We start from the raw sequence: 27,869 nt of genomic DNA, 5'->3' as shown, positions 1-27,869 counted from the left end.
AGATTATCAGGGAAAGATCATAACAAAGCAAACAGATGATCTTTAGTGAGATATTTCAGGCGAACGGACAGAAGGGAAACAAAAGCCCTGTCTCTTAGATGACAAGGGAGATATGGAATCTGAGCAATAACTGCTGGTCCAGTCAGCGAGCCTGCATCCCATGAACAAATGTTAAAAAAGACAGTGTAAGATGCATGTCAGATAGATTCTTTAAATGAGAACCACCTCAAATATAATAAACTGAAACAAGAAGTGGCAGAAAATAAAACTGAAAAAGAAAGAATATGACACTGAAATGATCATAAACATAAAAGTCATCTACTAGCATGTAAACAGTAAACATGTAGTAAGTGGCAGTATCAGGCCAATCAAGGACAACAAGGGCGATATATGCTTTGATACACAGAGCAAAAGCTTGAATATTCAGTTAAATGATTTGATTAGCTGTTTACTACAAAGTTGTTGACAAAATTCTGCTAGAAGCAGAAATGGCAGAGATAATGGATGGGATGAATATTTCTGAAAAGTTTTGCTATGCTTAAAGCAATATATCATGTTGCCTGGATGTTTTGCATCCCAGATTGCTATAAAGAGTACAGCAAGTGATTAGGAAGATAAATGTTGACGTTTATTGAATTGGAAAGAGAACATATAAGTAGCAAAGTTTTGCTGCAGTGCTATTGAGACCCCATTTGGACTTGTGTTCGGTTTTTGCCTACTTATTTAAAAAAAAAATTCCCACAGTGGTAGTGTTCCTACCTCTGAGTGAAAAAGTCTGGCTTCAAATCCCACCTCCCCCAGAGGTATACAAAATCAGATTTGCTGGAGGTTGCCCTTGGAATAATTATTCATTTGATGCTTTTCACCTAATTTATCACTCTTCCCCAGATATTACACCCAATGAACTTGGAAGATGAAGTCTAACGTCAATGACACACATATGGTCGGATGAGTCTGCTTTATATTTTCTAAACAACCTGTTCAGAAATGTTATAACACACCTGTGGAGCAGGTGGGACTTGAACCCGGTCTCCTGGTCCAGAGGTAGAGATACTACACCTGCACCACAAGAAGGCCACATAAGTCTGCTTTTCTACTATTACGCCACAAGAGCAGATAAATCTGCTTTTTTAAAAACATTTTTTTTCTAATCAACCCATTTAGAAATGCTATCACACATATTGAGAGTAGGTGGAAATTTAACCCCAATCTCTCATACCAAGGTTAAGAACACTACTACTGCACCATAAGCCTGCCCTTGAGTTAACCTTGTAAAGGGTTCAGGTGAAGAATTCTAGCTGGGCAGGTCATTGCCTGTTACCATGGTATCTCAGACTCAACAAGGCCAACATGAGATTAATTAACGGTTTCCCATGGGCCTTGAGGAGGTTATCACAATTCAGACATGCTTCATTAACTGTAAATTGCTTTGAGATCTTTATTGTTCAGGAAAAGCACTACAAAAACAATGTCTTTCTTTATACTTTTCTAAAATTGACATGGTGCCTGTACCTGAGCAAGTTCCTGGTTTTATCAGATCAAGTGATAGTGCTTCTTCATCAGATGTCTGGTGTCATTCTAATTTTTCACAAAGAGGCTGGAACTCCTGGACAAGAAGGTGCTCCTGGATGTCTTTAATGAGAAATGCAAAAGGGGTAGATTGGGATAAGGTAATTAGGATTGGATGGAAAGCAAGTGATCCATGGCTACGTTATCTTCAGCTTTCATAACTTGCTGGATAGCAAAATGAGGATGGGATTGGATATTTGAAGGGGCAACATGCAAGAAAAATTTGAACATCCTGGATGTTCCAGTGATGTCAGCTGCAAAGGTATTATAGCAAAGGTATTGTAGGGAACTCAGGAGAAGCAAACATACCTGTTTCCTGTTGTTTCTATTCTGCCATCAGCTTATCAGCTACTTGCATTTGCAACAGAAATGGAATAATCTCACATTGCATTGTGCATGAGGTGGGGTTTCTGAATGCTCACAAAAAGTCATGATTTCTGAGGGGGTGAGTGGTGAGACTGCAGTGCATTCGGCAGTGTGACAGTTGGTGATACTGTGGGTAGGAGATGACATTTTATAATGCATTCACTGATCTTGACTAAAACCAAATTTGAACATTTTTTTTCTGCTATTAAAGTCAGGTCTTCAGACCAAATCCAGGAATTGTCAGACATGTCCTACCTCCTCTCATTTTCATTGAGAACTAGATGTGTCCTGTGGATGTATGATGCCCTACTTGAGAAAACACTCAGTCCTCTCATGTAAGTAATACAGACTATAATTAGCCAAATCCCTAGCATTGATCCTTTCAGATACACATTGTCTTACTGAAAATGATCTGGTATTCATACCCCCTAATTTCTGTTGTTAACCAGATCTCACTCCACATGAGAAATTATCTCCAATCCCATGAGACTTGTCTTGTTTGACATTATCTTTTGGAATATCTTGTTCAATACCTTCTGAAAATGCAAATGCACTATTTCCACCATACCATTCCTGCTAGTTACACACTCGAAAGGTTTAATACAGTCGTAGAATCATACAGCTTGGAAACAGACTCATTGTCCAACTCTTCCGTGTAAACAAGACATCCTAAACTCACTTAGCCTGCATTTGGCCCATATTTGTCAAAATTTTTCCTGTTCAGATGCTCATCCAGATGCCCTTTAAATGTTCTCATTGGAATCCGCGTCCATCACTTCCTCTGGTAGATCTTTCCATACACGCATCACCCTCTGCATGAAAATGTTACTATCAGGTCATTTTTAAATCTTTCCCCTCTCACTTTAAACCCATGCCCTCTAGTCTAGGACTCACCCACCCTCAGAAAAAGATCTTGGCTTTCACCATATCAATGCCCCTCATGATTTTATAAATCTCTCTAAGGTCACCCCTCAATCTCCAATAGTCCAGGAAAAAAAGCCCCAGCCTATTCAACCTCTCTCTATAACTCACACCTTCCAGTCCCGGCATCATCCTTTTCTGCATTGTCTCAAGTTTAACAACATCCTCCTAATAAAATGACGACCGGAATTGCATATGGTATTCTAAAAGTGGCCTCAGCAATGGTCCTGTACAGCTACAACATTACATACTAACTCCTGGACTTGGTGTTCTGACCAATGAAGGCACCTTCTTCACCACCACCTATCTACCCAAGACTTCACTTTCAAGGAACTATGCACCTGTCCCCCCAGGTCTCTTTGTTTGGCAATGCTCCCAGGGCCCTACCATTATCTATATAAGTCATACCAAAATGCAATATCTCACATTTATCTAAATTAAATTCTAATATACTTATCCAACACAATTCCACCTCCATAATATCATATGGACACTGATTAATAATACTGATTTCACAAATGTACTGTTACCCTATCCTTAGGAATAAATTCCAGCATTTTTCTTACTACAGATGTCAGGTTAATAGAGCTGAAATTCCTTACTTTCTCCAACTTTTCATGAACAAGGACATTACATTTCCTATTAACCAATCCATGGGCAATTTTGGAACATAAAAATCAATGCCACTCTTTTTGCTGCACACAAATCTCTACTTTCATGCAACTTCCTATCAATATCTCCCTGAAATAATACTGATCGCCTTTCTCTTGAATTCATCTGAATTATTATGTCACAAATTCTTCAATGTTTCACATTCTGACCATTTTCTGGGTGCAATTTTTTTTTCTTTATTCATTTACATAAAGCAATACAGCACAGGAGCAGGCCATTTGGCCCACCAAGTATGTAATGATCAGGATGCCATTCTGCCTGCGGATGATGCATATCCCTCTATTGCCTGCACATTCATGTGTATGTCTAAATGTCTCTTAAACTTTGCTAATGTATCTGCTTCTACCACCTGACCTGCCAGCATGTTGCAGGGACTTACCAGCCTTCGTGCAAAAAGGATTCCTCACTCATCTCCTTTAAACTTTCTCCTCTTACCCTAAATCTATGCTGCCTAGTATTTGACATGCTCACTTATTGGATTTAATGATGACTATCAGATATTTACAAAATTTGATTGTGGAGTTCTAAAGTATGGTCACTAGACCAAAAACAATTCGTGGAGAATAGAAATTAGGGCATGTATTTGTTGCCTCACAATTGCAGGAATTTTTACCACTATATTTTCAGAAATTCCTGGGGTAATATTAGCAAAGACTATAAAACAAATGCCTTTTTCTATTGTACAACATTTCAAATAAGAATACATATGACTGCTGTTGTTTGCAGGCTTGTGTGGCTGTACTTCAAAAATCTACAATATAGAGTGAACTTTAAAAACTGCAAGGCATATTTTAGCAAGTTCATTTCTTAACAATATCTGCCAACTATGCTCACCAAGTTCCACCTGTTCACTACAACCTATTTTAGAATTTCAGTGTATGAAGGTATCAAAAACAGGGCTTGTCATATTCAGTTTCAAGTGCTGAACATATATAGAAACATATGACGATGACAGGATGGATACTGAGAAATACCAAGTGAAATTACTGATGTTGCTTCTCTAATTTTATCCTGATATTAGAATACCAGTTAAAGCAATCATTGGGCTTTTGTATACTAAATATAGGAACTGGACCTGCTGTGCCAACAAAAAAAATCACATATATAAGATGTCCAGGAAATAGAGAGCTGCTGGTGTCCAACCATCAGGGTAAGTTTGTCACTATACTTTATTATTTGAGGTTAATGTTTCTAGCATGTCACTTAATATTATAACAAAATAAATTATTTCAGAACCCTTCTCAAAATAAGGGTCAGAGGATATAACAATGATTTTGTACATTGAAATTAGATCCAAAAAAGTAAAATGCATCCGTTCTGTATTTTTGTTTGCTAGACTTTGCTGTGGAAGTTTGTTTCTTCTTGCCTGTGACTGATAAAAGGTACGAATTATTACTGCAACCAAATGGAAACTCTATTTTTCTGAATCAATTAAAAATAATCAATGCCACTGAATTAAGAATTGAATCACAGAATCGTTACGGTGCAGAAGGATGCCGTTCGGCCCATCGCGTCTGCTCCGGCTCTCTAAACGAGCACTGAGTGTAATCATGAGCCTCACAAACGACTTGCATTCTAGCCTGCAAGTTATTTGATTTCAGATTATTATCTAACACCGTGCTACAAGCAGCGACTTTAGCATCCGGCAGCACAGTATTGCATAACATTTCAATGGCACATAAATATAGCGCGCCACATGTTTGAAGTGTCCGACGGCTTTGAAATCACAGAATACAAAAATGTAATTAAAACTTGGGAATGATTTTGGTGTTTTAAACATGGCAATTCCGTGGACACTACATTGAAAAGATATAATGTGTAAAGTTCGAGACATTTGTCTCCCCAGCAACACTGCCGAAATAAGCGGTGGACAAATTGCTCCGATTTTGAAAATTAAAAGCCACACCCATCATTTAGATAGCAATGAGATCAGCAGGACAAGGATGCCGTTCGTTTTCTTCAGAAACAGACTAGGTATCTGGAGAAATCGGACAGTTCCGGATAAAGCCATTCGGCACATTGAGTCTGTTCTGAGAGAACCAGCTACGCTGAGTGTGGATGGAGTTGTAGTCTTATAGTTTTGAAGCGCAGCTAATCAAATCGCTAAAAAAAAAACAATTTAAGGATTGAAAAGCATGCAATAAATGATAAAGGAGACTATATCTGCAGAGCTTGCAATTAACTGAACTCTACGAATTACTGCAATAACAGGACAGAAAAAAATCTTGCAATATATAAGGAAAGCTCAGAAATAAAAGAACAAGATATGTTTTTCTCCCTCTAGCAGTAATTGATTAAGTTCAAATATAAGCGATCTTGCTTCCTGACCAAAGTGAAAACTAATTGTGTCAAAAAGTAATGCACTCAATCTCTATCTTAACAATTAGATAGCCATGGGGGATTCGGAAATGGCAGCGTTTGGAAAGGCGGCGTCCTTTTTACGCAAAAGTGAAAAGGAGAGATTGGAGGCTCAGAACCGACCATTCGATGCCAAAACCGCCTGCTATGTCCCCGATGACAAAGAATTGTACATCAAAGGTACAGTCAAGAGCAAGGAAGGTGGTAAAGCCACCGTGGAGACTGCCGACAAGAGGGTCAGTTGAACAACGGTAAAGTAAATCATTCTGAAATCATTTACAAAACTCGACATTCCTTTAGATTAATATGCCAATTATTCTGCAGACTGTAACTGTCAAAGAAGACCAAGTTCTACCAATGAATCCTCCAAAATTCGATAAAATCGAAGACATGGCCATGTTGACCCACTTGAATGAAGCATCTGTGTTGTATAACCTCAAAGAGCGTTATGCTGCCTGGATGATCTATGTAAGTATGGTAGATGCAGATTGCATCATTAAACATGATCGTGGAAGATACGAAAAAATTGTCTCATTCTTTTCCCCAAATGTAGACCTACTCTGGGCTGTTCTGTGTCACGGTGAACCCCTACAAGTGGTTGCCCGTGTACGATCCCGAAGTCGTGGCTGCTTATAGGGGCAAGAAGCGTCAAGAGGCTCCACCCCACATCTTCTCCATCTCTGATAACGCCTATCAGTTCATGCAAACTGGTGAGTTTGTGCTTTTTCATTCATTTTATCCCTGATTTTTTTTTTCGATAGTGATTGAAACTAGCACAATGGGATGAACAGACGCCGCATTCTGTTATCAATTTTGATCTTCTTCTTCACAGATCGCGAAAACCAGTCGATCCTGATCACGTAAGTTGCTGTTTTAATATAATCCCGCAGAGGTCGGGAGTTAGGGAACAGAACTGGAGCATTGGCTCTTTTAGTCTATAATTAGTCTATTCTAATCGCTTGATTGGTCCAGCCCTTGTTAATTTCCTCATTTTCTATCTCCCTCCTGTCCAGCGGAGAATCCGGCGCCGGAAAGACCGTGAACACGAAACGTGTCATCCAGTACTTTGCCTCAGTTGGCGCCGCAACTGATCCGTCCAAGAAGAAAGAAGCTCAGAAATCTGGGAAGATGCAGGTAAAAGAAAAGGATTCCAGTAAAATGCAGCAATTTCTTGCTGTTTGGAAGTAACCCGTTCCTCAAAGAATTCTCCAAACTGTTAACGGGAAATCTTTTTGCAGGGGTCCCTGGAGGATCAAATCATCCAGGCTAACCCATTGCTGGAAGCCTTTGGGAACGCCAAGACAGTGAGAAATGACAACTCCTCTCGCTTCGTAAGTTTCTGAAACATTTCCTTCAGTTGCAGACTATCTTGCACTGTATCCTCTGGTATACACTGCACTTATTAACATCAGGATCTGCCAATATCACAAATTAAACTGCATTTGTTGTGAAATCTTGCTTCAAATCTCTGATTTCAATAATCTTCACATTCCAGGGTAAATTCATCAGAATTCACTTCGGGGCCACTGGGAAACTGGCTTCTGCTGATATTGAAACCTGTAAGTGCTGTTGAATTTAATCCTCCATAGTTGGTAGATGGAGTTCTGGTCAAACACATGGTTCATCAGTAAATCTACATTTGTATGTGTACACTCTCTCTAGATCTGCTGGAAAAATCCAGAGTAACTTTCCAGCTAAAAGCTGAAAGGAGTTACCACATTTTCTACCAGATGATGACAAACCACAAGCCAGAAATTGTTGGTAAGGACAGAAGTTTTGTTCTCTGCTAACGTGGGAGTTATTAGTTCCAAAGATTTAATTTTGACCGTACACTGTACCCTAAATTCATTTTACAAATAAATAACCTTTTTAAAAAAAATCTAAGCATTATTCTTGTAATTTAATGCTGTTGTTTTTGCATTTTAATTCCAACTTTATCTGATATAAGGGTTCGCCTGTCTGTAATGCATTCAGTGGTGGCTTGATGTATATAGAACTTAAACTCAATTTGACGTTTGGCTGAATGGAAGAGAAGAAACCCGAGGGTAAAACTGGGTGCTATGGAACATTTATTCTATTGACTGAAAACATTCCCACAAAATGTTTATTTTGTTTTCTGCAGAGGCTTGCCTCATTACCACCAATCCCTATGATTATCCATTTGTCAGTCAGGGTGAGATTAGTGTCAACAGTATTGATGATAATGAAGAACTGGTGGCAACTGATGTGAGTATCATCTGTTTGTGCTTTTGTTGTATGTTCTTATTCCCGCTGATATCTTGAAAAGCGTGCAAAAATTTGGCAATTAGCACAAATACTCCATTTTTCTTCAATACAGCAAAAATTAGAATAAAGATGATACAGTCAGAGTCCTACAGCATTGAAACAGACCTTCGGTCCAACTAGTGCATATCAAATATAATTCCAAACTAAATGAGTCAGCTGCCTGAGATAGGTCCATATACCTCCAAATATTTCTTGTTCATGTACTTATCCAAATATTTTTAAACATTCCAACTGTACTCACATCCACCACAAGTGAAAGTTCATTCTACACACAAACTACTCCTTGCAAAAAAGTTATCTCTCATGATCTTTTTATATTTTTCTCCTCTTTCCTTAAAAAAAAATGCTCCCCCAACATGAAATCTCCCACCCTGGGGAAAAGATACCTGTCATTCACCTTATGTATACCCTTCATGATTTAAAACACCTCCATAAGGTCACCCTTCAACAACCTTCACTCCAGTGAAAAATGTTCCAGTCTATCCAGCTTATATTTATCCATGCTTCCAGACAGAAAATTGAAATACTTTTGTTTTTGATGCATAGGGTGTGGTCGCATGATATTTCAAAATAAATTTCAATACTTTCACAAGTAAGTAGATGAGACTATTTCAACAAATGTTTCCTTTTTGATTTTCACTGTATTGTTTGGTTATAAAGACTGCTATCGATATCCTGGGCTTCACCAATGAGGAGAAATGGGGCATCTACAAACTCACTGGTGCAGTAATGCACTTTGGTAACATGAAGTTCAAGCAGAAACAACGAGAGGAGCAAGCTGAGCCTGATGGCACAGAAGGTAACAATGTCACACATCTCCATTTACTATATCTATGAATAAAGGTTATACATTCAGATTACAAGCTTAAGGGGTGATCTGACCAAAGACATCAAGGTATTAAGAGGAAAAAACAGGGCAGGTAAAGGCAACCTATTGCTATTGGTTGCACATTCCAGAACTAGGGATCATAGTCTGAGAATTAAGGCCATGCCATTCAGGAGAAATGTTAGGAAGCACTTTGACCCACAAAGGGTGGTAGATGTTTAGAACTCTTCCACAAATGACAATGGATACTGGATCATTTATCTATTTTAAATCTGAGATAAATCGCATTTTATTTAGGAAAGGTATTGATATGCAGTTTGACCTCAGATCAGGTATAGCCTCATTGAATGGTGAAACAGGCCCGAGGGGCTGAATGGCTTATTCCTGTTGCTATGATCCAATTAAATTTCAATCAATAAAAAACACTATTTATTTAAATTTATAATTTAAACTGTGTTGAAACTAGTTCCAAAATGGTAAAGTGTGTTCTTTAAGAAACAAATGGAGTCAATTTTTGGATTCTGACTTCAAGAAAGCTGTCCACAAAAGAACTTGCGATCTCTGTTGCACTGCTCTGCAGTTCCTGACAGCAAATTACATCTGGTGTACAATTAATGGAATTGTTATGTATAGCAGTGTAACCAGTAAGGAGGATAATCAGCCAATGATAATTAAAGCATTCTCCCACACCGGAGGACCAGAAAATGTAGGAGCAGAAAGTAGCCATTTGGTCCAGTGAGTCAGCTCTGCCATTCAATTAGACCATGGCTAACCTAGTAATCCTCAGTCCTCAAACTTGATTCACTTACTATTTAAAAATCTGTCTCTAACTTGAACATACTTAAGAACATAACCTCTAAAGCCATCCTTTTAAAGAACTCCACAGATCACTAACCACTGACAGAAGAAATTCCTCATCGCAGCCACCAATGTGTGACTCTTATTCGGAGATCATAGTCTCTGGTGCTAGACTCACCTACAATGGGAAACAGTCTCTCTGCATCTACCTTGTAAGACCCCTTAGAATCCTATATGCTTCAATAAGATTACCTCTTATTTTAAAGTCCAAAGAATAGAAGCCCAGCCTCCTCAAACTCTTTCAATCAAGAAAATCCTTCTATCCTCAGACCAACCTACTGAACCTTTGCTGAATGTCTCCAATACCAATATGCCTCTATTCTTCTGATCACAGGATATAACCAGACATTTTTCCCTCACGCAGTAATTGAGGAAGTTATAAACAGTTTTTCTTCCACTTTAAATTTTCAAATGGTGAAATAAACCATTAGCATTGGAATAAGACAGAAGCTAAACTATCAAATAATCAAGCTTTAAAAACATTGTATTTTTACTTATTAAAAAGTGGAAACACTTATCCTACTGGAGAAACCTAACATCCAACAAGTGTAAATTTAATCTTTCAGGGCAAATAAGACTGGTTAATACAAATAATGAACTTAGCACATCATTAAAAGCATTTTATTGAACAAGTTATACTTTTTCAATGGAATTACAGTAAAGCTCACAACATAAGTGGGTTTTTTCATGGGATATGAGTGTCGCTGGCAAAGCTAGCAGTTGGTGCCCATTTCTAATTGCCCTTAATCTGTGTGGTTTGCCAGGCCACTGCAGTCAAAAATCAACCACACCACTGCACATCTGGAATCACAGCAGTTTGAGGCAGCTCCCCGCCTCGTTCTCAGGGCAACTAGGGATGGGCAATAAATATTGGCCAGCCAGCGACAGCCATGTCCTACAAATTAACAAAACATGTCACATGTGAGTCAGGTAAAAATGACAGGTTTTCTTTTTTGAATGGTTTTAATGAGCTAGATGATGTAATTTGGAACAAAGGACAATAATAATAAAGGCTCCAACCCCTTTCCATTACATGGTTGAGCAGGAATTTCTCCCTCACTTACCTGTCTTCACTGCCATCAGGAGGAATGATTTGCAGATTGACATTCTACCTCTTTAGTTAGTTTATGGCAGGATTTTTATTTGGCCACCAAATCCTGCAGTTCGACCTGAACCCAGAGCTTCTGATACAGAGAGAAAAATGATATACATTGCAGTACAAGACCACTCAGCACAGCAGTAAGATATCTTAACTAAGAAAATGAAAACCAATAGTGCTCACTCTTTATTGCAGCATTATCAATTTAGATGATTCTTTTTATTTTATTAGATGCCGACAAAGTTGCTTACCTGACCGGCCTCAATTCTGCAGATTTACTAAAGGCTTTATGCTATCCCCGAGTAAAGGTTGGCAATGAATTTGTGACCAAAGGTCAAACTGTTCAGCAGGTACAGTTTATAAAAATAATGGTGCAATAACTTGCATGCATGGACATTTAATACATTTAACTGAGGTTCTACTTTTGGCTCAAACAAATTTTCTATTCTTTCAGGTTTACAATGCTGTTGGTGCCCTCGCCAAATCTATTTTTGAGAAAATGTTCTTGTGGATGGTTATCCGTATCAATCAGCAATTGGACACAAAACAGGCCAGACAATTTTTCATTGGTGTGCTGGACATTGCTGGGTTCGAAATTTTTGATGTAAGAAATAGAAACATAAATAGCACAAAATAAACTATTAAAACAAGACAACACCAAAATCACAAGCCAATGATTAATTAACTCTTTCGATTGCTCTGTGTATTTAGTTCAACAGCCTGGAACAGTTATGTATCAATTTCACTAATGAGAAACTGCAGCAGTTCTTCAACCACCACATGTTTGTTCTGGAACAAGAAGAGTACAAGAAGGAAGGAATTGAATGGGAATTCATTGATTTTGGTATGGATCTGGCTGCTTGCATTGAGCTCATTGAAAAGGTCAGTAATATCATGCAAATGTTAATAAAAGCCGAAATCTGTTCATAGAGACACCATTTCTTTTATTTAATTATCTCAGCATTCATAAATGTTGTCAAATCCGCAGCCCATGGGCATCTTCTCAATTCTGGAAGAGGAGTGCATGTTCCCCAAGGCCTCAGACACTACTTTCAAGAATAAACTGTATGATCAGCATCTTGGAAAGTCAAACAACTTCCAGAAACCAAAGCCTGCCAAAGGAAAGGCTGAAGCTCACTTCTCACTGGTCCATTATGCTGGAACTGTGGACTACAACATTTCTGGCTGGCTCGATAAGAACAAGGACCCCCTGAATGAAACTGTAACTGGACTTTTCCAGAAATCATCAGTGAAACTACTGGCTCATCTCTATGCAGCATCAGCTGAAGGTAAAATTATATTACAGGAAATTTTAACATTCCATTTTGTGAACATTGCATTCCTCACTTTCCGAACTCAATTAGAACAAACACGTCTTCCTCTTTTGTAGCTGACACCGGTGGTGCCAAAAAGGGTGGCAAAAAGAAGGGTGCTTCCTTCCAGACAGTATCAGCTCTATTTAGGGTATGTTTTTCTCTGACCTAGACATTTTATAATATGTAGTGAACCAGGTTCTCATGAATTTGGGTAAGAAAAGTATTGGTTGAGTTTGCCAGACATGTTAAGTACATTGTCTTGAATTATAATCAAATCTGTGAGACAAAACTGGAGATCAATGTTCCTTTCTTGTTCACTTCAAAGGAAAATTTAGGCAAGTTGATGACTAACCTGAGAACTACACATCCACATTTTGTACGCTGTATTATTCCCAATGAGACAAAGACACCAGGCAAGTGCAATTTCCTCTCTATACACAAAGTTTTTGATAAATAAATCACAAATCAAATATGCAATATGTACAGTCCTTGGTTTTTAACTTTAAAAGGACATAAGATATTAGTTTGGTGTGCTGTATTTAAATTACTATATGTTTAACCAACAGGTGCAATGGATAACTTCCTTGTCATACACCAGCTGAGGTGTAATGGTGTGCTTGAAGGTATCAGAATCTGCAGAAAGGGATTCCCAAGCAGAATCATCTATGGTGACTTCAAGCAAAGGTATTGAATATTAAAATGCACATGTCAAATTTATATTATACAATATTAATTAGTAGATAAAGTTCTAAAGAGAGATAACAATAATATGTTTAATATTCTAATACAATAGATACCGGATTCTTAATGCAAGTGCCATTCCTGAAGGTCAGTTCATTGATAGCAAGAAGGCTTCTGAGAAGCTATTGGGATCCATTGATGTTGATCACACACAGTACAAATTTGGACACACAAAGGTAATCACATTTAAAATGAAAGTTTCTTATTGTGAAGCAATAGGAAGAATCCATCAATATAGCTTTATGTTTATGTTAGAGAACATAATAGATGGTATATTGCTCCTGCATTATTATGGAACTAGAAAAATGGAGCTCGTCCAAATCCACTCCAAATTACTCTCTTCAGGCAGGGACAAAGCATTTCACACTTGAACTGTGACACAATTGGTCTTCTCGCAATTTAGCAATGCAAACCAAATTGAACATTGCTTTTAAAATTTACAATAGTTTACAAATTTACATTTTGCCCTTCAGCAAAAAAACTGAACACTTTCTTTCATTTATTTAAGGTGTTCTTCAAGGCTGGTCTCTTGGGTACACTTGAAGAGATGAGAGACGAAAAATTGGCTCAACTTGTTACCCGCACACAGGCTATGTGCCGTGGATTCCTAATGAGGGTTGAATTTAAGAAAATGATGGAAAGAAGGTAAATATCATTCAGTGTGAATATCAAATAAATGTATCAATAAAAAAATTAAAAATACGACATAATTTTATTCACAAAATGCTAAATAAGAATTGTTATAAACTGTGTCTCGTCTAATTGAATCCTTCAGGGAAGCACTGTACACTCTGCAGTACAACATCCGTGCTTTCACAAATGTCAAACACTGGCCATGGATGCAATTGTATTTCAAGATCAAACCTCTCCTGAAGAGTGCTGAAACTGAGAAGGAAATGGCAAACATGAAAGATGAGTTTGAGAAAACTAAGGAAGCACTTGCCAAAGCTGAAGCTCGCAGGAAGGAATTGGAAGAGAAAATGGTGGCTATTGTTCAGGAAAAGAATGATCTTGAACTCCAAGTCCAAGCGGTATTAACATCTTCAAAGTAATTCAATAAGCACGGTTTACAACTTTACAAAATACAGCCTCATGTAATTAATTGCATCATCTTTTTGCAGGAAATTGAAACTCTGGCAGATGCAGAAGAAAGATGTGAAGGACTCATTAAAAATAAAATTCAACTGGAGGCTAAACTAAAGGAAGCCAATGAAAGATTAGAAGATGAAGAGGAGATAAATGCTGAACTCACAGCTAAGAAAAGAAAACTGGAGGATGAGTGCTCTGAACTGAAGAAGGATATTGATGACTTGGAGCTCACTTTGGCCAAAGTTGAAAAAGAAAAACATGCCACTGAGAACAAGGTATGAAAAGGTCTTTTTGTATAAATATAGGAACATTGTAAAGGAAGAGGCCATTTAGCCCTTCATCCTGTTGTTCCATTCAATGATATCATGGTTGACCTGTGGCCTAACTCCACATATCTGCCTTTAGCCTGTATCCCTAAAAACTTTTGCTTAACAAAAAGAATCTAAGTCAGATTTAAAATTATTAACTGATCCAGCATCCATTACCATTTGTGGATAAGGATTCCAAACGTCTGCCACCTTTTGTATGCAGAAATGCTTTCAAACGTCTCTCCTAAATGGTCTGGCACTAATTCACAGATTATTCTCCAATGTTCTAGAATCCCCAACTAGTGGAAATAATTTATCTTTATCTAACCTATCATTATAATATCTTGAAGACTTCAATTATATTACCCTTTAACTTTCTAAATTCTGGAGAAAGCAGGTCTATTTGTTCGTCATATCTTAATCCCTTAAGTCCAGATATCATTCTTATAAACCTATGATGTATTCCCTTCATGACCCATATATCCTTCTTAAGGAGTGGTGCCCAGATCTGTTCACAGTCCTCCATGTGGAACCGAACCAAAATTTTGTGTAATTGTGGTATAAATTCTGCATCCTTTCCTCCAGTCCTCCACAATATAAAGGCCAACATTCCATTAGCTTTCTTGATTATTTTCTGCACCTGTTTGTGACATTTCAAAGAAATATGCACTTTGAACATCTGAACCCAAGTCTCCTTGGATGTTCCCGTATTAAATTTCATACCATCCAGATAGTACTCTCATGTAACCTTTTTCGGTCCAAAAATGGATAACCAAAATTGTAAATGTTGCTTACATCTGCCATAATTTTGCCCATTCACTTAGTCTGTCGTGATCCCTTTATAATTTTACATTTTTATCTGCGCTATTTAAAATTTGTGTCATGAGCAAATTTGGATATAGGACTTCTATGTCATTATTAAAGTCATTAATAAATAATTAATAATTGAGAAGCTAATACATGTATTTCTGGGCCACCACTGGTAACATTTTGCCCATTTGAATACAAATTCATTATCTCAGCTGTTGCCTGCCACTCAACCAATTTGCCTGCCATGTCAGTAACTTGCCCTCAATTCTGTAACTCCCTTCGTCAATTGTCTGTTATGAAATGCCTTCTGGAAGTCCTTGATGAAAGAGGCCTACAATTGCCCCACTACAGTGTTAGTCTATCTGATCTGTAATTCCCCAGTTTTCCTCTTTTGATTGTCTTAAAAAGCAGAGTGACATGTGGAATTTTCCAATCCAGAAGGAATGACTTCTGTATCTAGGGAATTCTGAAAGATCATAGTAATGACACCTACAATGTGCTCTCCTTCTTCCTTTAACAGCCCGAAATGAAATCTGTCAGGTCCTGGGATTTGTCACTCTTTAATTCCATTACCTTCCTCAATGTATTAGTTTCATTACAAATAATAGATAAATATAGAATGTTTACATCTGTCGATGGTACTTAATGAAAGTTTTCTCTATGTTTGATTTTTGATGAACAAAGGTTAAAAACCTGACTGAGGAGATGGCTACCCTTGATGAAAGCATTGCTAAATTAACAAAGGAAAAGAAAGCTCTCCAAGAGGCCCATCAGCAAACTCTGGATGACCTTCAAGCTGAAGAAGATAAAGTCAACACTCTGACCAAAGCAAAAACTAAGCTGGAACAGCAAGTTGACGACGTAAGTGATCATAAATACAACTAGGTAAAAAAATGATTGATAATAATGAGATTATTTCTTCAAAATTCAATTAAAAATGTTTATTTCCATAAAGCTTGAAGGTTCTCTCGAGCAAGAGAAGAAACTTCGCATGGATCTTGAACGCGCTAAGAGAAAGCTTGAAGGTGACTTGAAGCTGTCACAAGAAACCATAATGGACTTGGAGAATGATAAGCAGCAACTGGATGAGAAGCTAAAAAAGTCAGTTTCTGTGTTTTATTTCCTTATATTTATTAGAATTTCTATATATTTCCTTTTCGGTGATAAGAAAATGGAGCTCTTTATTGGAGATATTGGTTCTTTAGTCAGAAGATAATTCTAAATTCAATACTTTGATATTGTGATCATTCTGATTGCATTCAAAAAGTTACTAATTTTAGGTGTTCAAAAGAGTACACCTCATAGAAAGTACACTGTACTAGTTAAGAAACTGAGATTGCATTTTATATATTCCTGAGAATCAGCTGTCAGTAAAACAGATTCTTGAGCAAGTTCATTAATAATATGGAAATACGATAACTGAGTGATTAAGTTTAATTTATCCCTTATTATTAAAGGAAAGAATTTGAAATCAGCCAACTTCAAAGCAAAGTTGAAGATGAACAGGTTTTGGGTTCCCAACTGCAGAAAAAGATTAAAGAATTACAGGTGATTTATTTATCTGGTAAAAATGTCAATGTTTCCTTCAAAAACATTACATGCATGAACTGATGCTACTTATTCCAGGAAATTTAATCAATGAATATTTACTTCAAGGCTCGTATTGAAGAGCTTGAAGAGGAAATTGAAGCTGAACGTGCCTCTCGTGCTAAGACTGAGAAGCAGAGAGCTGACCTTGCTCGGGAACTTGAAGAGATCAGTGAACGACTAGAAGAAGCTGGTGGTGCGACTGCAGCACAGATCGAAATGAACAAGAAACGTGAAGCAGAGTTTCAGAAGATGCGCCGCGATCTGGAAGAAGCAACCCTCCAGCATGAAGCCACAGCTGCTGCTCTTCGCAAGAAGCAGGCTGATAGTGTGGCTGAACTTGGGGAACAAATCGACAACCTGCAACGTGTGAAACAGAAGCTGGAGAAGGAAAAGAGTGAGCTGAAGATGGAAATTGATGACCTGGCCAGCAACATGGAATCCGTCTCGAAAAACAAGGTATGCTTTTCAATGTGGCTGTACACTCTTCATTCATATAATTAGCGCGAATGAATTATTATTGTTTGTTTTCTTTCATATCCTTTGAGAATTCTCTATATTGGTTTTAGGCAAACCTTGAGAAAGTGGCTCGGACTCTTGAGGACCAGGTCAGCGAACTGAAGGCCAAACATGATGAGCATCAACGTTTGATCAATGATTTATCAACTCAAAAAGCACGCCTTGCAACAGAAAATGGTATTTATCTGTTATTGTTCAAAGTTTGATCAATACTACCTTCATATTCTATTCCAGAAAGCCTGTTGGTTGACCGTAGCTAAATATTACACTTTTATCTTCATATACTATGTTAAACCTTTACAGTTAAACATCTCTTAATGCAACAACTATAGTTATGTTGTTGGTCTGTGCAATGTGAATGATCAATTACTGCTCGTGACCTGCATGCAATTAAACATAATTAATCTGCATTTAACATATTTGTAATGTTTTGCTTGGGATAACTTCTGATTTAAGGTGAACTGAATCGCCAAGTAGAGGAAAAAGAAACCTTAGTATCTCAGCTAACAAGAGGTAAACAGGGATATACTCAACAGGTTGAAGAGCTCAAGAGACTATTGGAGGAAGAAACAAAGGTATCAGAATAATTTAAGCAATTTGTCCATATTAATTTTGGAACATTTCATAATTTATTAAATTAATTTCCATTTGTTTTTCAATTCATGTTTATAACATTTGAACTCATTATAGCATTATGAAATATTACTTTTTCTTGACAGAATGGTCTAGTGATTGAGCTGAGATGTTACCTTTAAAACTGCTCATACTTCTAACAATTGTAATCATACTGGATGTAGGTTTGCTTGTTGATCTGGAAGGTTTGTTTTCAGACATTTCGTCACCATACTAGGTAACATCATCTGTGAAGCTCCAGAGAAAGCACTGATGGTATGGCCCGCATTTTAATTTATATGTTTAGATTTCCTTTGGTTGGTGATGTCATTTCCCATGGTGATGTCATTTCCTATTCTTTTTCTCAGGAGGTGGTAAATGGGATCCAAGTCAATGAATTTGTTAATATAGTTCTGGTCAGAATGCCATGCTTCTAGGAATTCTCATGTGTGTCTCTGTTTGGCTTGTCCTAGGATGGATGTATTGTCTTAGTTGAATGTAAAGATACTAGTGAGAGTGGGTCATGTCTCTTTACATACAAATGAGGAAGGACACTGCTTTGATTGGGACAATACATCCATCCTAGGACAAGCCAAACAGAGACCCACATGAGAATTCCTAGAAGCATGGCATTCCAACTGGAACTCTATCAACAAACACACTGACTTGATCTCATTTACCACCTCCTGAGAAAAAGAACATGAAATGACATCACTACAAGAAATAACATCACCAACCCAAGGAAACCTAAACACATAAATAAAAAGTGGGCCACAGCACAGTGCCTTCATCCGGAGGCTCAATGATAATATTACCTAGTATGGTGATGAAAAGTCTGAAAACAAACCTTCCAGCTCAGTGAGCAAATCTACATCCGGAACCTCAACCTGAGTTACAAATCTTCTCAAAATGTGCTAACTGTAATCATTATCAAATTAGCAAAATAATATGCTAATAATCACATATTTATTTACTTATAATTCCTCATTCAACTTTGTAATTTTTTTCAGGCAAAGGGTGCCTTGGCACATGCCCTACAATCCGCCCGCCATGACTGTGATTTGCTCCGTGAACAATATGAAGAGGAACAGGAGGCAAAGGCCGAGCTCCAGCGCGGCATGTCCAAGGCCAATAGTGAAGTTGCTCAGTGGAGGACAAAATACGAAACTGATGCAATCCAGCGTACAGAGGAACTGGAAGATGCCAAGTAAGTTATAATGAAATGAGAATTGAGTTTTGTACCACATGGTCATTGAGATGATATTTGTTACAACATTTTTGGTCTTACTCTTCTCAGGAAGAAGCTTGCTCAGCGTCTGCAAGATGCAGAAGAGCACATTGAGGCTGTAAACTCCAAATGTGCTTCACTGGAAAAGACAAAACAGAGATTGCAAAATGAAGTGGAGGACCTTATGATAGATGTGGAGAGGGCAAATTCAGCAGCAGCAGCTCTTGATAAGAAACAGAGGAACTTTGACAAGGTAAGAGTATGTTGTGGCCTTGTTTCTATTTCTCTGAGATTTTAAAGTCTTTAATAGTACTTATTATTATGTCGTTTTTGCTATGGATAGGCATGGATACCACTGTAATTGTTGTAGGATTAGAACTAATTGTTCAATGGACAAAAGTCCTAGAAGAACCCATCTGACAATTAAGTTACACAATTTTCTGTCCTTAAAAAGACTGTGATTCAAGGTTAGTTGCCATTTTTCAAGTTTGGAAGGCATAGATTTTTGTTGAGTAAGGATCAAAGGATATAGGTGTAAATGCATTAGCTTTGGTAAGTGAAATAGAAGTACAAATCATCTTTGCTCTAATAAATCATGAGACCAAGGTGAAGGGACTAAAACGTTGAATGTCGATTTGTGATTTTTTAAATATTCATTAGGCCATGTAGCACAAACCATAGCTAGTCAGCTTTTGTTGAGTCTCAAAGTATTTTTACACCACTAACTATTTATAAGGCCACAAAATGACAGACTTAACACTCAGTCTAGGTTCTGCGCTTACTTTGTTACTGTATATCACACACACAAATGACTGACTACACTGAATCCATAACACAAAGTGATTGAAAGCAAAGTGGGTGTCTTTTTAATAGAATGCCACATATTGTGATGTTACTTAACCATCTTAAAGCTGGTATATATGTTGTCACAATATGACAAAGCCTACACTTCTTCCACTGTTTGAAAGGAAGTAATAAATATACTTACACTGTACATTATATCACTTGTTACTGAACATAAGACCATAAGATATATCTTTCATATAAGATAACAAATAGTGTTCAAGACACTTATCAAGAAGAATATATTCATTCAGAGGAAGGCCTTTGTGTTTCCAGACAATTAAACATGCATGAATCAAGTTCTCTTGTGACAGACAGACAGAATGTGACTTTCAGATCAAAATGTAGGCCTAATCCTGCACAATTCCCCAACCATCAGCTCAAATCAGTATTGATTATAGAACTGCATCCTCATATTTCATTTGCAACCTTTGCAATTGTCCACTACAAGATCCTGGCAGACTGGAAACAGAAATTTGAGGAAAGCCAGACTGAATTGGAAGCAGCTCAGAAGGAGTCCCGCACTCTGAGTACTGAGGTCTTCAAGATGAAGAATGCATATGAGGAATCTTTGGATCACCTTGAAACTCTTAAACGAGAGAACAAGAATCTGCAGCGTAAGTGTGAAAACCTCTCATGTGATTTAAATATTTAAGAGTATATTATTATTAAATTGAAATGTTCCACTTTCTTTTCGTAAACTTTAGCAAAATTCCACTCTTGCCATTTTTATCCCCACATTGTATCCTCAAGGAATCAGTCTCACATCAATAGTTGTATACTATCCTTATGTTTCTTTGGCAATCTTAATATCATTCTCATTAAATATGCATAATGTGTCTTTTGTTTTCATCAGAGGAGATTTCCGATCTAACTGAGCATCTGGCTGAAAGCAGCAAAGCCCTCCATGAGGTAGAAAAGGCAAAGAAGACAGCTGAACAGGAAAAGAGTGAAATTCAGTCAGCTCTGGAGGAAGCAGAGGTAAAACTAATAATTATTTAAGCAGCACAAATTGGAAATTGAAAGTTAGGATGATAACCTTTACCAAATGAAGTAAGAGAGTTGCAACAATTGTCCAGCTCATTGGACAGTTTTAAAATTGATTGAACTGGTATCTTTTCAATATTTCAAAAGCAGCAGACTAACTAGATTAAATGTCAAACTTCATGAGTAACAAATGGGTGATTTTTCTGAACATGATTTTTTTCTTGAAAAAATAACCAGAAAGAAGACTGGATTTATATATTGTTACTCATGACAGAAACATACAGCACTGATCAAGCCAATTCAATGGATTTCTACTTCTGCAGTACAGAATGATAAGGTTTTTCAAACTCAAAAGTTTCAATTTTTTTTTGCAGTTAGGCTTATATTAAATTTGGATCCCTAACATTGGAAGAAATGGATAAATGGCATGTTCACATGCATAACTGTTTATCACATAATATGGTTAACACAGTGAATTACCTTTTATATTAATATCTTGAATTAATATTTGCCAAATGGAAAAAGAGAGTTGCAGCAATTGTCTAGCACAACTGTTACTTTATAAATTGATAGACTAACTTAAATAACTCCTCACTCTCTGTGTGGAAGTGAATCAATTGATGCAGCACTTAATTCACTACAGTTATTTAAGTTGGTTGGTCAATCAATGGAGGAAACTGAAAGCCTCCCAGAAATGTGAAATTATGGTTTCAAAAATTATCAAGCTCAAAGGTTGGAAATAGAAGTGCACAGTAACAAAAAAAAACTATTGTATGCTGTCCTATGCAGGCCTCTCTGGAACATGAAGAAAGCAAGATCCTTCGTATTCAGCTAGAAATGGGCCAATTAAAGTCAGAAGTTGACAGGAAGATTACAGAGAAAGATGAGGAGATCGATCAGCTGAAGAGGAACCACCAAAGAGTTGTAGAAACAATGCAAAGTGCCTTGGATGCTGAAATCAGGAGCAGAAATGATGCTTTAAGAATCAAAAAGAAAATGGAAGGTGATCTGAATGAAATGGAGATTCAGTTGGGACATGCAAACCGTCAAGCCTCAGAAGCTCAGAAACACCTCAGAAATGTGCAAGGACAATTAAAGGTCTGCTAATTACAGCATTTGTTTATGATTTATTGTTATTTTAAACACGCTCAAAACTTGGACAGACAGTTATATACATATAATGGCATTGTCCTATATGTTTGGAAAAATACACAAATTATAATTTGTTACCACTTTTAAAAGTTGCAAGATCTCATTCAAAAAGCTAATTCTAATTAAATTTGCAATATATATATTACGGTTTACTGTATTATCTCCTGACAAAATATTTCAACATTCAAAACAGGATACCCAGTTACAGCTAGATGAGGCTTGCAGAGGCCAGGAAGACTTGAAGGAGCAATTGGCAATGGTTGAACGCAGAAGTAGCCTACAGCAGGCTGAGATTGAAGAAATCAGAGCAGCCCTGGAGCAGACAGATAGATCTCGCAAAATTGCTGAACAAGAGCTTGTTGATGTCACGGAGAGAGTACAGCTACTGCACTCTCAGGTCAGTCCACACTCTAACTTCAGTTTGAACAGAATCAGGTACGCAGACTTTATTTCCAAAAAGACTGGGATGTTGTGCATGACGACACAAGTGGCCTTAGAGCTCTCTAATGTTTGGCTCGTAAATATCCTTGCCAAATTCAATGGCAGAAACTTGCAAGCATTTTTAGGCTTGTGCTTTGTAGCCAGCAGCACTCCAAACAGACAGCTTCTGCTGCTGGTCGGAGAAATGGCCAGGGCAGGTCTCCTGGAGAAAGCTCCAACATTGCTGGAGAGTAGATGGCAATGCAGAGGCCTGTGATCCAGAAAGAGAGTATGCCTATGGTATATATTGACAATCAGGGCTGATACAGGAAGTCTGCAGTCATGGGGGTGAGGGGGTGGCTGGGGAACAAGCCTACAGAGACTGAAAGCTTGCTTGGTAGGCCGGGGCTACACTGCTGCTCCTTTGCACCCAGAAGGGATCCCAGAGTTGACACATGAAGCCAGAAGCTCTTGCCTCCCTTTCATAGATGATGTTCTGACTTATGAGAAACTCAAATAGCAGCAATACATTTTAAAATCAAACTTTGCTTTTGCCCACCTTGTTGTTAATATCAAGCAGTTCAGTTCACACATCTTTCAAACATGTTCTTATAAATTAACTTTTCCTGTAGAACACAAGTCTCATTAATACCAAGAAGAAGCTGGATGCTGACCTGAATCATCTCCAATCTGAAATGGAAGAGACAATTCAGGAATCCAGGAATGCTGAAGAGAAAGCAAAGAAGGCTATCACAGATGTAAGCTAAATGTTCACTATTTATTTGTATTGTTACAAATATTGATTAAGTAATGAAATTACTTTGTTGATGTCATTTGAAGTTTGAGCAGAAATAATCATTTGCTCCATTGCCTCACATTAACAAGGCTGCCATGATGGCTGAAGAGCTGAAGAAGGAACAGGACACCAGCGCTCACCTTGAACGAATGAAGAAGAACCTTGAGCAGACAGTGAAAGATCTACAGCATCGTCTGGAAGAGGCTGAGCAGCTGGCAATGAAGGGAGGAAAGAAACAGCTCCAGAAATTGGAAGCTAGGGTGAGCAACAATGTTGTACAGTTGTATGCTGCATGCCAAGTTTTGTAAATTTTCATGTCCTCTGCAACAAATGCCTGTTTGGAAGACTATATTTACTATCCAACTTTAGGCCTAATTGATCTTGCCTGGAGATGGTAAAATAGAAAATTGGGGGTACCTCCAGGCATGTTCTCACGACCAAGTACATCGTTTCTCCAAATGACTCTCAAAGGTATCCAATTAAATAGAGAAGCAAAACACTAAACCTTTCTCTGTGAAATCCTCAGAGAAATTACAGAATAGGTATTGACAGTGCATGCTGGCCCAGCCATCGGTACCCGCATTCTGTGAATTAATTAAAACATTGCTGCAGAACTATCCGAGAAAATCTCTCGAACTGTTTCATGAGTCAACCTTGAACTCCAGCTTGAAGTGAATAGTGAAAATGGAACTGGCGTTATGAAGCAGTCAAAATCCTCATCTTGGCTTGTTTACTCCATTTGTTTACTACCAAAATGCAATGTAGCCTCTTTCATCAATGCTAACTGGACCATTTATTGGCACTCAGCTGATAAATGGTTCCATGAGTGGCCACTCTTCTTATGTGATGCACTGTAACTTCTTTGAGTAAAAAGTGAGGTCTGCAGATGCTGGAGATCAGAGCTGAAAATGTGTTGCTGGTTAAAGCGCAGCAGGTCAGGCAGCATCCAAGGAACAGGAAATTCGACGTTTCGGGTCGAATTTCCTGTTCCTTGGATGCCGCCTGACCTGCTGCGCTTTAACCAGCAACATATTTTCAGCACTGTAACTTCTTTAACAGGATGACATCTGGTGCTAATTCAGGCTAAACGCATGATACAAATTTTTGACTACCCTATAGACTCTTAACAGCAAAAGCCTGAGAGAAATCAACAACTTTGATCATGACAATACAAAAGGCAATGTGAAATTGAATGGGGATATAAGATAATAAATTCAATTTCATGGCTGGCTTAGGTGCGTGAACTGGAAAATGAACTGGAAGCTGAGCAGAAACGAGGTGCTGAAGCTATTAAAGGTGTTCGCAAATATGAAAGAAGAGTGAAGGAACTGACCTATCAGGTATTTATAAGTTCATTACTTGGAGTGACATAATATTTTCAGAACTCTTTGAAAAAAATTCAGTCTAAATATTACCTATTTTTTCTTATTTACAGTCTGAAGAAGACAGAAAGAATATTCTGAGACTGCAAGACTTAGTTGACAAATTGCAGATGAAGGTCAAGGCCTACAAAAGGCAATGTGAGGAGTCTGTAAGTATCTAAGAAACATAGCTGAATTTATTCTACAAAAGGTTTTAAGGAAATCATTTTGTTAACCTATAATATAAATTTTAGAGATTTTTATTATATCAATCACTCCTGAAACCATACTAAAAGTCAGGACAATCAACCACGTGTTTCCTGCATTAATAGATAAAATCATTTTGTTTACAAAACACTCTGCTTTCTCTGTATTTTTCTATCTATCTTGCTCAATGAGAACATACTTAGTTTTGTAAGATACTACTCATAATTTAGCTTCAGAGCTCAGAACCACAGTACAGAATGATTGCTGTTACTATTAAGTAAATTCTCAAATACATCAAAACTTTTGAAAAATTATGACCATTACAATGGAATTTACAGCACTGAGCAATAAAATGACTCAACCTCATTCTAGCCATTTGCATTGCTACTTTTCCCTGGCTAGTAATAGGGACAGCACTGGAGTGTAGGGCATGAACCAGCAGCACTAGGTATAGTCAGATTGTGATTCTGATTGGAATGGCCGAATTGGCACCACTGATTTAATAGGACTGGGCACAGATCAAGTGCAAATTGTAAACCCACATTCAAAGCAGGTGCAGACCAATATTTAGCCAAGGTATCTCTAAAAAAAGGACCAACATTATGTGTTTCACATTTTACAATAACTTAATTACACTCATACATTGAGGCACATTTCAGAATTTTTGAAAATGGCATTCAGAATGTAAATCATAAGTGAAACTTTCACCGTTGAGAAAATGTTCAGCTTATCTAGTGAATTTATTCAATGGAAATGGCTGTTTTAGAAGATTTGCACGTCTCCTTAAATCAAAATAAATATTTACTAGTTATTTCCACTATGCTTTCAAATGGTTCGAGAATCCAGTGGGGTTCACATTATCTAAGGATAATATTGGTGTCATCAAGCATTAAGTCACCAAACAGTTTGCCAGGTACAGATGATAATTTCCATTTTTATCTCATGCCTTCTTTGAATATTAGCATTGTATTTTGTGGTATTTTGACTTCAGATGCAGTTTTTAATGAGACTTGTGAAGACATTAACAAAAGCTCACTTACTTCCTTTCCAATGTTGTTAAGGAATGTCTGTTGTCTCTATCTAATCGGAAGAGATCTTGTTAAAAATTACACTTTATAAAATAAAGAGTTTAGCTCTTTTTTAGGAACAAATATCATGTCTTTCCAAAAATTGCCTGAAGCATGCTGGTTCTAAAGTGCTGCTGAGTGGAACTAATGTTTCAGGCAGTTCAGAAAGTGAACATGATCTCCCTCTGTAATTGCAAACTGAAAACTCAATTGTAAAATACAATATTTAAATATATTCACCAACCAAAAAATAGGCATCTTTATTCAATCTAGGTTGGGTTTGGATTTAGGTTCCCACAGCAAATGAGGATTAATTAAATCTCTTTATAGTGAAGTCTTCTTCTTCAAAAAAACACTTAATATGTGAGGAATTGGACTATAAACATCAAAATGTGTTAGGTAAAAAAATCACACAACACCAAGTTAAAGTTCAACAGGTTTGTCTGAAAACAGAAGCTTTTCAGTCATGTGATTTCTGACCTTGTCTAACTTAGTCCAACATCGACACTTCCAAGTCATCAAAATGTGTGGGTCACAATGTTAGGGCTCATAGTCACCTCCAAACATACAGGGAAATACGTAATAGATGCATCTGGGTTGTCACTGACAGCCGATCAGGAACTTAACTCAATGGCAGTGGACCTTTCCCAAGAACAAGGACCCCAAAGATGGCATTTCTGCCATGTGTGCGCTGCTGGTCATTCAGAAGCCTGCAGCTGTGTATTACTCATGAGTACCTTCAGGGAGCTGGTGGCTCTGCCAATAATGTATTATCCAAGACCAAATGTCAATGCTGAATTCAATGAGTCTTGGTGGAGGAGTAGGTTGCATTCGTTAGATACTAGTTGAGGGGGATGTGTGGATAGAAATTTCACTTGATCAACTACTGAGTGCCTTTGAATAGAACCTTGACAGGGTTTGTTTCTTTGGCTACCCACACAGTGACTATCCTACCCACCACTGGAAGCCATTCAGTATGCATTAATTGCTTTCTATCCTACTGCCTGACTAAACATGCTCCTTCCACAACACCCAATATAGGATCGGTATTAAATTTCACCATAATGACTTTTAGCTGAACTCAAAACCTATCTGAATAATTTGTACTTCCAGTGGCAGTATGCATTCTCCTGTGATCACCGTTCTGCCCGCAATCTGATTGTTTATTTTACTGTATTCCCTTCAGGAGGAGCAGGCCAATATTCATCTGTCCAAGTTCAGGAAGGTACAGCATGAGTTGGAGGAAGCTGAGGAACGTGCTGACATTGCAGAGTCTCAAGTCAACAAACTTAGAAGTAAAAGCCGTGACATAAGCGCCAAGGTAGAGTAAATGCATCTGAGTTGGAATCTCAAAATTTAAAAAATTGATAATAATTGAAATATTGAAATGAAAATTAAAGTTAAAAATTTAGGGAGATAGTCACAGTATGTATCATATCTTAAAATCATTTTTTCCTTGTACTGATTTAACCATTGCATTTTCTTTTTACCTATTAGGTCTCTGCTGAAGAGTAGATGAAGAAAATTTGAAATGGTCCAAAGAAGAAATCCACAAAATGTGTATTTCTTTGTAACATAGTTTTATAAAGATAGTTCTGTCTGTAGAAATAAAACAGCAATTCGGAAAATCTTTTTTGTGTACGTCTTAAGTTTGTTGGCTGGCCTGATTATATTCTAGGCATACAGAGGATGCACAGAAAAACTACAATGCCATTTTATTGTAAACAAAGATTTGATGTGACTGTAGAAAGGAGAAACTATTAGAATAGTGTGTTTAAAGTTGCTAATTGGGAACTTATCTTTAGAACCATATTGAAATGAATAGGTTTTAATTTCATCTGTTAGATTGAATCCAATAAAGGGGGCACTGA

The 27,869-nt window shown here is 37.5% G+C and overlaps 1 protein-coding gene across 1 annotated transcript; it reads left to right on the top strand.

The window, feature by feature from the left end:
* Nucleotides 1–5,921: 5,921 nt before the first annotated feature.
* On the top strand, nucleotides 5,922–27,574 carry LOC132827666 (myosin-4-like). The gene is made up of 39 exons (XM_060844284.1): nucleotides 5,922–6,122; nucleotides 6,211–6,354; nucleotides 6,440–6,596; nucleotides 6,719–6,746; nucleotides 6,900–7,020; nucleotides 7,125–7,217; nucleotides 7,382–7,445; nucleotides 7,549–7,647; nucleotides 8,009–8,112; nucleotides 8,833–8,971; nucleotides 11,187–11,305; nucleotides 11,410–11,559; nucleotides 11,667–11,837; nucleotides 11,944–12,244; nucleotides 12,346–12,419; nucleotides 12,597–12,684; nucleotides 12,838–12,955; nucleotides 13,065–13,188; nucleotides 13,521–13,657; nucleotides 13,788–14,043; nucleotides 14,134–14,376; nucleotides 15,904–16,080; nucleotides 16,175–16,320; nucleotides 16,677–16,767; nucleotides 16,876–17,265; nucleotides 17,376–17,502; nucleotides 17,782–17,900; nucleotides 18,948–19,144; nucleotides 19,235–19,418; nucleotides 20,460–20,625; nucleotides 20,865–20,989; nucleotides 21,785–22,093; nucleotides 22,341–22,544; nucleotides 23,200–23,325; nucleotides 23,453–23,623; nucleotides 24,599–24,703; nucleotides 24,799–24,894; nucleotides 27,185–27,319; nucleotides 27,496–27,574. The coding sequence occupies exons 1-39, from the start codon at nucleotides 5,922–5,924 to the stop codon at nucleotides 27,511–27,513; spliced, it is 5,817 nt and encodes a 1,938-aa protein (XP_060700267.1). The 3' UTR covers nucleotides 27,514–27,574.
* Nucleotides 27,575–27,869: the final 295 nt, after the last annotated feature.

The sequence above is a fragment of the Hemiscyllium ocellatum genome, chromosome 25 (genome assembly GCF_020745735.1).
Source record: "Hemiscyllium ocellatum isolate sHemOce1 chromosome 25, sHemOce1.pat.X.cur, whole genome shotgun sequence".
In the NCBI taxonomy this organism is placed as follows: Eukaryota; Metazoa; Chordata; class Chondrichthyes; order Orectolobiformes; family Hemiscylliidae; genus Hemiscyllium; species Hemiscyllium ocellatum.
The sequence above is the reverse complement of the archived record's forward strand: the minus strand, read 5'-3'. Positions and strand labels throughout refer to the sequence as shown.

What these genes read in the sequence shown, in the direction of transcription:
- LOC132827666 (XM_060844284.1), top strand. Translation starts at nt 5,922, where the DNA reads ATGGGGGATTCGGAAATGGCAGCGTTTGGAAAGGCGGCGTCCTTTTTA. An exon ending in ATGACAACTCCTCTCGCTTC is followed by an intron (nt 7,218 to 7,381) that starts GTAAGTTTCTGA and finishes TTCACATTCCAG; the next exon opens with GGTAAATTCATCAGAATTCA. An exon ending in TCCAGAAATTGGAAGCTAGG is followed by an intron (nt 23,624 to 24,598) that starts GTGAGCAACAAT and finishes TGGCTGGCTTAG; the next exon opens with GTGCGTGAACTGGAAAATGA.